The sequence below is a fragment of the Periplaneta americana genome, chromosome 1 (assembly GCF_040183065.1).
Source record: "Periplaneta americana isolate PAMFEO1 chromosome 1, P.americana_PAMFEO1_priV1, whole genome shotgun sequence".
Taxonomy (NCBI): domain Eukaryota; kingdom Metazoa; phylum Arthropoda; class Insecta; order Blattodea; family Blattidae; genus Periplaneta; species Periplaneta americana.
In genome coordinates, this window is record NC_091117.1 from 40,611,853 (window position 1) to 40,622,567 (window position 10,715).

Sequence of the window (10,715 nt, forward strand, 5' to 3'; positions counted from 1 at the left end):
TTGAACTAAGCTGACAGAGCGGTCGTTAACAGACGGACGTACAATACATGAACAGTTCCTGTTGTTTATAGTTAGGCAGTTGTTTTGTTTATGTTTATGAAAATGAGTAATTAAGTTGGACAAATAAAACAATAAATAATAATTATAGAGGACTTCGTGACGGTTTCATTACTGAACGAACAATTCCTATTTCATAATTACGGGCTATGCTAACAAATTACTTTATTTTTTCCAACAATCGACTTATAAGCGTCTGGTGATGGCTGTATTTAGAGGTTAGTGCAGGATCGGAAATAGCAATTGCACATATCTTTATTCTAGCACTGTAAATATGAAATTGATATTTTTGTGATAAATGTACAGCATTGTATACACTAATTATAGAAGGATGACATTTGTGTCATTTTTGTGCGAAGCAACTGGTACTAAACTCATCCCATTAAACCCTACCTAACCTAACCTTATTACTGACATTGGGGCTGTACCAATTTATTTCATGAAATCGTACCTTACCATATCATTGATTCCCCTTTTTTATCCGTGGCGGCACGAGTCTATAGTGTCAAGAGGGACCAGCTGACGGCCTCACGTTCAATTGCTTCGGCAGATGTGAACGATCATCCAACTAGTCCATGGGAGTAACGTGTGGTTAGCACAGTGATCCTCCCAAATTCATCACAATGCTGGGTGGGCACCAGTCCCATACATTGGCTGAATATAACGCTTTAGACCACGTGGCTGCGGCACAGGACTTAATATCCCTTTACTGATGTTGAAAACTATTAATATGTAGGCCTATCTTAGAATCAGTATAGCATAAGTAGAACTTTATAGTCATTGTAAATATTGATTCTGTGTTTAAATAATTGATACGCATGTGCAGAGACTGGATTCTTTTCGATTTTTATTTTCTGGGTCACCTATCCTCTATTTCCCTAAACCCTTCCTTGTATGAAGATGCTGTAATGTGACGAGATTGTACAAGTATGATTACTTTTGTGTTTAAATGTTAATATGATGCACAGCAAGGTTGTATTAGTGTAGATTCGTTATACCTTATTACTAGGGATCCTATTTTACGGCGAATAAAAAAAAAAATCCCTCTCCTCGTGGAAAAAGTGTGCCTCCAAAGATTTATGCTAAAAATAGATAACTAAGCTTGTGAAAGTGGCCTTCACAGCTTTTCTAGAACATAACTGCCAGATTTTTGGATTCAAAGGTAATAAGATACCCAAAATTGGCTACTGTAGCTGTACAATTTTTTTGTCTTTCACGACAACATACTTCTATGAAAGTTTTTTCTTCTTTGATGTTTTTAAGAATAAGCAGGTATAAAAATTCAACATGACCTAAGTTTAAAACTATTTCTGATATTAAAAGCAAAGTGCCATCAAAAGCAGACCATGCTTCTTATTAACATATATTGCATTTCGTGAACCTCATAAATTTCATTATGAAAGTTCTTCAGTTCATGGTATTTCTTCTGGTTGGTGATACTTAAGTCTTAAGTACTGAATTCGTGGTAGGCTAGGCCTACCTACTCAGAGAAAAAATTATGTAAACCTCTGCCATAGATTGTTCCAGAAGTTCTGTTTCATTGATTACTCATGATTTATATTCTTTTGGTTTATTTTGTTTAGTTATTATTTCTTTAGAACGTACTGGAAGGTTCTACATTATTATTAAAGAAGTTTCTAGAACGTTCTGGAAAGTTCCAAATTGTTCTGGAAGGTTTTAGAACATTTCAGATTGTTTATGAAGTTTCTGTAACGTTCTGGACAGTTCTACATTGCTCCAAAACGATCTGATATGAACTTTACACAACACTAATAGTGATTCTGCAAGTGGACCTATGCAGAATTTCTGAGGGATACACAAGAAAGATTGTATTTGCATAATATTGACCAATACTAAATATGTACAATTCACAAATCAGTTCAAGTAAGTTTAAAATGTGAACTAATTTAAAAATGAGTGCACCTATGTTTAGCATTATGATATATTGCGATTTTTCAGATCTTGTACCGCGCCCTAAATATTATTAAAAACTAACCTAACTGTACCAATAATTCTTTTTTCGTAATAGTAGGCTATATATTCCAGTTTTCCACAAAATTTTTAAATAGTTCTCAATGCTGAAATTTGTTGCCTGCTTCTAAACCATGACTTTTTAATTTGCAACTAAATTTACATATAAATAATAGGCCTACTTTAATATTCATATTTGCCTTCATTATGTACTTGAAACAGAATAGCTTATAAAATTTTACAGGGCAAATATTTTCTGAAACTGTCATTTTTTTTTCTAGATACTATTTAGGCTACGTAAATACAATTTGTAATCGTCATGTGCGAATATTACATTTTAAATTTATACGACACATATTTTTCAGAATACTCTGAAGGAATGCGCAGCAACGGCAATGATGATTTAGAAATCATAACTTCACAGTCCAGTGCAGATGACAGCTTCTTTGACTTAATAATAGGACACATTGAAGATATTCTCATGGGTAATTAGATAAGTTCTCTTTTATTCTTAGGTTCGACCTCTTTTAGTAAATGATTCTGTTAACAATGGTGGTTAAACGAGCGCTGAGGTAGTTCCCTTTCCACTTCGCTTCCACACCTTCAGCTGTCTCCTCTGTACTACCAACATAACTTTGGTGACAATTCGAAAGTTTCACGCTAGTGTACACTCAGGCTATGCCTTGCTATGAATCTGAGGCAAGTTAGATTAGTTTAGACTTTTGTTATGTCTTATTTATACTAATCTGTGGCAAGTTAGATTAGTTTAGACTTTTGTTATATCTTGTATATACGAATCTCTGCAGGATTTTCAAAGCCTGGTGATTTTTGTGTAGTGATGTTATCGGTACGGGCTACTATAATGGACGGTGTGGAAACGACATTACAATATAGAAATTTTATGTCTATTTAATTATTATTTGTTGTGCTTCACTGTATTACAGTGGTTATTGAATTAATAAAAGTTCTGCGTTCTTCATATTACATGGTGTCGTGTGTTTTATGTCCGTATGTTCCTTTCTTATAACGTCTTTGGTTCCTTTCCTTCACCAGAAACCACAACGTAAATTGCATTTCCATTACCACGCACCTCTCATTTCAGACGTAATTTACTAGATTTCCGAACAATTTCCTTTTCTTGAAATATTTTCCTATAACATCTTTAACTTTCGAAATCCATCTCCGCAAGAAATCCCTTATAAATTCGACCATTTTCATTTCCAGAATGGGGTCGGCCTGGGTAGCGTAGTCGGTATAGCCTTCTGTGCTCGAGATTGCGGGTTCGATCCCGGCCCAGGTCAAAGGCATTTAAGTGTGCTTAAATGCGACAGACTCATGTCAGTAGATTTACTGGCATGTAAAAGAACTCCTGCAGGACAAAATTTCGGCACACTGGCAGCACTGATATAATCTCTGCAGTTGCGAGCGTCGTTAAACAATAATTTAAATAATTTACTTCCACAGTCACTGGAACTACTACCTCAACGCTTGTTTTTCCATACCGTATTTTCTCGATTACCCCGCGACCTCGAATAAGCCGTGCACACCACTTTTGAAGGGGGGAAAAGAAAATAAGAAAATGCAACAATAAAACTTTCAACAAATGCATTCACGACAAATAAAAAACAAACACAGTTTGGGTGACAATAAACTTTAAATAAATGTTATCCTGGAACAGGTCGCATTTCAAATTCATCTTATGGGCACGCACTGCATGCATGTCCACTAATCCGCCATTTACATGTTATCCTGCAGTATTAATAGCACGCGTCAGTAAATTAACTACCTTTATTTTGTGTGATATTACGTGGTTTGTTATAAATTATAATAAATACCTGTCATTACTGTTAACTTCTTCATTCTGCGCTATTTTCGTCATTATCATCTCGCCCGGGCAATCGTCTTCATTCTCAATTCTCCATACACAATCCTCCTCTGTTCCGTCCAGTTGATTGGCGATGGTACACTTTTTGAAGCTCTTTTCAACAAGAGGGAGCAATATGCGTGTCCATGCATCAAGGATCCATTGAAAATATGAGATGCATAAACTTAACACGCTTGAACTTGATTCTAACACATGCACTGCTAATCCAAACGCCATTTAACAATGTTAAAAATTGAAATACCCGCGCGGGAAGATAATGGCATGTGTTACCAACTTATGAATTGCGCGGTAGGAAAATCTGTCAATGTTGCCAACATCATTTCGAATAAGCCGCGCACCCGTACCTTTTATTTGTAGATTTCGAAGAAAAAAAAAAGTACGCGGGGTACTCGAGAAAATACAGTGTATTGCTAGTCATAGTATAGCCTATATATTACCGTCAAAACCAGTTTAAACTAGTAGAGACTAGTTTACCAAACAAACGCATATATGCAAAGCGAATTTTCGTAAGGTCTAGAATCAGTGAAAGGTTAGGTTTGGTTTGTTTAGGCTTTTACCAAACAAAAGCCTAAACAAACCAAACCTGTCACTGATTCTAGATCTTACGAAAACTCGCTTTCTATCTACATTTTTAAAAACTAGCTGAAACTGGTTTTGACGAATTTTTTATTTTAACGGTATCATATACAACATATTTATATTTGAAGCCTATGTGAAAAATAGGTCTGCAGGCTGCATTTTATATGGCGTAATCTTTGCTGATCACTGGTCTAGTATCAGGTTGAAAAAAGCTCAGATTTGGGCTTAGGGTACTTAAATTATGCTGTAGGACTTAAGATTCTTCCGGCGCTCGTTATTGATTAATTCTTCCTGGGTTCTCAGTTGGGTGAGTGAATTGTTGATTCCAAGCTTTCGATGACTAACTCCGCCATCTTTTTCAGGCATTAAGTGTCTTGGGACTACATCTAGGCTGGTATGTAAGCATTAACTTATAGTGACACTTATGACGGACAAGGTCGCAGTTGGGGTTTTTCTCGGGGTTCTCTCATTTTTCCTCATATTAGGTATCTACATCATTCCGTCACCATTTCTCCATTTGTCATCATTCCATAGCATTCCCCGATCGCCGGCTGGCGACGCATAGAGGGATGAGTGAGGTGGCTTGCTCGAAACCTGGATTTGCAGTGAACCTTAGTGTAATCAGCCGTTGTGTGTTTGGGAATACGCCTAGCTTGAAGGTTAGCGCAATAGATCATAACAGTGCCGCCCTCCCGTAAATTCCATTCAAATTTCATTTCATAAGCATTCAGTTGGCCTCCCTGCTGCGGACCAATCAGGAGCTAGTATCTAGTCCAGACCACCTGTCGTGTTCTGGTTGGTTGAAGCATGTGATAGCAGGTTCCCATGCTATGCACGGCTGAAGGCCCATTGGTGCCAGGACTTACGTCTCCTCTTATATCTTGGCAGGGGATAGTCCGCAAAGACCCTTGGAGGACCAAAACTAGTTTCTCTGTTGTCAAAGTTCTGTTGGAGTATTTTCCTTGTCCTGACTCGCCTGTCGTTTTCTGGATGTATCCAGACACTCCGACAGAACAACTTCAGCAACAGAGAAACCAGTTTCGGCCCTCAAGAGCCTTTGCTGACTCTCCCCTGCCAAATATAAGAGGAGTTGTATCACTTGGCATAGATGGGCCTTCAGCCTTGTATGCTTTGACCAACCAGATTACGACAGGCAGTGTGGACTAGGTACTAGTTCCTGATTGGTCCACAGCGGGAATTTCAACTGAATGCTTTTATACCAGCCTGACATAGTCCCAAGGCACTTCAATCCCTGAAGAAGATGGCAGAACTAGTTATCGAAAGCTTGGAATCAAAAATACCACTCACTCAATTGAGAACCTGAGAAGGATTTATGAATTTATGGTGATTTACTTTTTTTTTTTTTTGTATAATTGCTAAGTATTATCGATTTACATTTCTAAATTGATACTCTTGTTTGTAATTGTTCCTAACGATTAAGGAAACTTTTGAGCCAGCATTAGAGGTTTAATGCATTTACTGTCATGTTTTACCTTTCTCTTAGCTCTTCAAACACTAAGCAAAGTTTGCTATATGGAAAATAAATGTTTGTTTTTTATTGTTGCAGAGGATAATTTCCAAGAATTACAGAAATCTTTTATGGAAAAGTATTGGCATGAATTTGATGACGACGAGGAAAATAAATTATGCTACATGGATATCTTTAAAGAATATGTAAGATTTATGTACTCATAGTGAATTCAAACTTGCAGACTTTGTACAGAATATGAATTTAGTTTCTTCAATTGTACAGAAATGTTATATTAATTGATTGGTACTTTTGGAAGCTTTGTACAGGGACATCATTTTATTTTTACTTGCATTTTTATTGTACCTGCATTTCTGAATGTACTTCACTCTCACCCCTTCACTGATGTCCTTCCTCCCGTCAGACACACAAACTTACGGCCGCTGTTGCATTCAAAGTCTTCAAGCAGTGAAGTAAACACTGCAGTGTATAGTGTGTTTCATAAATATGATTGCGTTTTCCATAGAAGAAAGAACCTATATTAATAATATCGTACTAAAAATTATATTCAAGAAATGATAAATTCAATTTCAGAGAATATGCTTCAAAATGTTTTTAATAATATGCGTACTGAATTGAAGCCTACATTGTAATGAACGGCAACCATTTTCAGCAACTTGTTTAAAAATTCAGATTAGCTTTTTTTGAATTGAGGTGGCTAGAAGCAAAGGAATGCTAGTGACATTTGTAATAACATGAGTTAAGTGCATCCAGTGTAAGCAAAAGTATCTAAAATTTTAGTGGCAAAGGGATATTTTAATCGCATCACACATTAAAATTTAAATAAAAAATTTCACCGATTTTATGAAAGCTTAAATATTTAAACCCCATTTTCTCAAAAGTAACAAGTGCACTTACAGCCCTTTACTTATGACCCCCTCAATTTAAATGCACTCTCTATATTGTATGGTAACATCAATAATTAATATGCTAAATAAAGTAGACATTACATAACGAACATAGCTGCCTGAAAAGTTGAGTTTTTGAAAAAAAAATGTTACTACTCTACTGTATTTTGATAAATTCCGTAAAAGTGATGATCAAACTGAAAATCGTAATATCGTATTTCCCTACAACATAAATGGATACACTACTTTTCTCTCCTCCTATACCTAGTAAAATGATTTGTTTACATATTGCACTAGTAACATCAAACTCATGTAATGGAAGGGGGCAACAGTATTTCCGAGTATAGCCAGGTTAATGTTAAAAATGTTGGTAAAAATAAAGTGATGTCCCTGTATAAGTTATTCACCATTTTGTTAATACATTTTTTATTTTTTTATATTACTTGCTAAACAAATATTTTGAGTTCTCTTATTGAAGCAGTAATGATCAAATAAAACTCGGTCTGCCAGAAAAGGTAGCCAATGTCAGTTACAGGCAGAGCACTTACAGTATTGCTAGTTTGGCATAAACTGGCAAATATACTTAATGGAAACTGATGCAGTAGTAGTACAAACTTAGAAACATGAAACTGATGCATTTCAGCGACTGATTACAGAAATGAGGTCACTGCTTTCCCATTTATTCAGTTAAATTAGGGGTGGAGTTAAGGAAATGGCATCATAAAATTGTCAGACACATTCTCTAGCTGAGTGATGAGTATTAAATTAATATTGTGGTTGTGTTATAGTTTGTTATTTGACCTTTTCCAGACAGACGTCATTGAAAGACATATTGAAACACATCTGATGACCAAGATTCCAAATTTTTCAATGGACGAATTTATTGAGCACTTACAGTAAGTATTTAAATGTAATTTGTATTCAGCTCAAGGAGGTGGTCAAATACGATGGATGATCCATTTGCTCTATCCCTGACCTCTATGTTCTTAAAGGATCAACTGCTTACCTTATTTCTCAACAGTCTCCATATAAATTGATTCCGCCAAGTTAGCTCTGTGGTAGCGTGTCTGCCTCCAGACTAGCCATCCTGGGTACGATTCTCGGTGGGGTCAGAGATTTTTCTTGTAAAATTTCTATTTCAGGACTTGGAGAGATGGCGGTGCACAACTTCTAATCATTAAATCGTGCATCAATATGCCGGGTTAAATCCCAAATCTCTCTGCAGTCCATATGAAGGGAAGGTATATGTCACTGTTGATAGTGATTTGTCTGTTGAATGGGGACGTTAAGCCTGGCGGCCCCCTTGGTGCTACTCGACAGGAGTAGGCTACGTGCCAGCATGATTTTTCAACAAAATTGCTCTCGCTCTTGGAAAAACAGATGACACATCAAACAAATGACTATCATTTATTGAAATTGTTTTGAATACAATAGGCCTACCCGTTTTTATGCAATCCAATCCATACTGAATTCAATCCAATCCTACTTTTTAGGTGCATCGACCTTGAGATTCAAATCGTTTTGAATATTCCATGAAAACATAGTAACTATTTCGGAAAACATGAAAAACAAACAAACCTAACCTGAACAATAATATAAAGATATCACAATTGTCGAAACGCCTTCGAGATTATTACATGTCATCAACACCTTTTAGTCTCAAAAGAAAGAATTTTTTTAAGAGGCAAAGGCTGGTTGTGAGGACAGATAATATGGAGGCATACCACCGATTTCGAAATCTCCGAGAGTTTGACTTTTTGCTACTACCTGTTATTTGTGGGTATGCTTTATAATTGCCCTCATATTTTATCCCCAAAACTGTATTAATCATTTATGGATCTGTATAATTTATTGAATGTAATAATAGAAGTTTTGCTGGAATTTAGTGCAATATTACAACTATATTTGATAGTACTTCAATACTAATAGGCTCATGTGTTACAGAACTAGAAAAAATGAACTGGATGGTGAAGTTTTTGAAATACTGTTTACATTCTCAGACTTCTTGGCTTTCAAGGAAATGTTCCTCGATTATAAGGCTGTAAGTAATACCAAGAATGGAAATCTGAGGAAATTATAAACAACAAGTTAGGGTACGTCATTTCGAAGCATGTTTGAAATGACTGGAATAACCTAAAAATAAAAGAGCATTGTTAGAAACACGATGTGAACACTGTGAAAGCTATAAATTCACTTGCCTCAAATTGTGTTCTTCCTTATATATCAGAATACACCATAGCTCACTGATTTCTATGCCATTACTACAAAATGTATTGCTTAAATTTTTCATTGCTACTAACTTATGCAAAGGATATGACACAAAGTGAATATTCTCATTGACCTGTCACTTAGCTATATCCTCATAGAACCCACTCTAACCTCGTCACAGATCTCTAGGTTACACCAGTCTACTATATACAGTCACGAAGCTTGAGTTTTGAGGGTGCTAGAAACAATAGACTGTGACGGTACTATTTTGCATTGCCTGTAATGAGGCGATATTAGCGATCCTAGTGGTGAGCAACTATCTAATGTTTGCATATTTACTACGTATTGAGCTTCGCGACTGTACAGTATATACTAGACTGTGGTTACACATCACAAATCTTGGAGCTACATGTCAGGCTTTGGGCTATGTATTACAAATCTCTGAACTATCTGTCACAGTCCTCGGCATGTCACTTAAGTAATCTCTTATCATATCCGTCTAACCTTGTCACATACCTCGAAATACAGTTATTTCAGATGCTGTAATATTTATTTTCAATTTGTATTAGCCTCGAACCCTAGCAGAAGATTTTGCAACTCAATTACAGTGATGTAGAGCCATTAGGAGTGTATAATGATGTACCCTAACTTATCATTCAATGAGAATATTAATCCAAGAGAGATTTGAATATAAAAATGTTGCATTTCACAGGTGAAAAATGGAACGGTGGAAGATCTGAGCAAAGATATATGTATTACTTCTGGAATGCTGCACTAAAGTGATGTAAATGATTAAAGAAAAAAAGAATGAGACCTGAAGGCAGGATGTGAAATACGAGATATAAGTGTCTGTATTAAGACAATGAAAAGACAATTTTTAATGCATTTTTTAAACATATGAGGCCTTAATATTATTATTAAAGCAGTAGTAGTCTCAGTATTATACTCATGAAACACGATAGACTCTAAACATAGTTTAATGAGTTTCTTCTATTGACGTCCTTGTGCACATATCATGGTTCTGCTGCACAGTATGAATAATTTATATTGCTCTCTTCTCACGACTGTATTGAAGATCCATGATGTCTAAGTATTAATCACATACAGAAGTGTAAAGTATTAACTACTGATTTGATGTAATGTATCTAGTCAACAGTTTTTAAAGAATTTTGAAACATACGAGGCCTTAATGTAGTTAATGTTTAATTAAAAATATGGATGTATCACACATTTTCACATTATACATATTATTCGGAAATTAAATGATCACTACATTAATTTGACGTTTGTCAAATTATTATCTACCATCACATCCTTACAGATTCTTTCCTTTGCAAAGTCAAATTTCACATTTCTTTCTTGGCCAGAGACTACAACATATTACAAGGAAGATGAAGACAGCAACCCTCAATAGCTAGTTTACTTTCAACCCCCTATCAACCATATGCCTGTTGATGTGCTTACCCAGATACTTCAAAATCATGTTACTAACCAGCATGAAGGGGTAGGGAAATAAAATTTTCCTATTACAGGCCATAGAGCAGGGTTGGGGAGAATTATACACTTTGTGCTTGCACGAGAGAAGTGTGCTTCTAGAGTGCACGGTTTATTCAAGTTGCGGTACATACTGTATGTTTCA

The 10,715-nt window shown here is 35.8% G+C and overlaps 1 protein-coding gene across 1 annotated transcript; it reads left to right on the plus strand.

Moving 5' to 3' along the window:
- Positions 1-77: 77 nt before the first annotated feature.
- On the plus strand, positions 78-10,348 carry LOC138694790 (ADP-ribosylation factor-like protein 2-binding protein). The gene is made up of 6 exons (XM_069818862.1): positions 78-275; positions 2,394-2,513; positions 6,060-6,166; positions 7,679-7,764; positions 8,813-8,909; positions 9,789-10,348. Exons 1-6 carry the CDS (start codon positions 260-262, stop codon positions 9,852-9,854), a joined length of 492 nt encoding a protein of 163 aa, XP_069674963.1. The 5' UTR covers positions 78-259; the 3' UTR covers positions 9,855-10,348.
- The last annotated feature ends 367 nt before the right edge of the window (positions 10,349-10,715 follow it).

Coding starts and splice junctions, on each gene's coding strand:
- LOC138694790 (XM_069818862.1), top strand. Junction 7,765..8,812: donor GAATTTATTGAGCACTTACA/GTAAGTATTTAA, acceptor CATGTGTTACAG/AACTAGAAAAAATGAACTGG. Junction 8,910..9,788: donor TGTTCCTCGATTATAAGGCT/GTAAGTAATACC, acceptor TGCATTTCACAG/GTGAAAAATGGAACGGTGGA.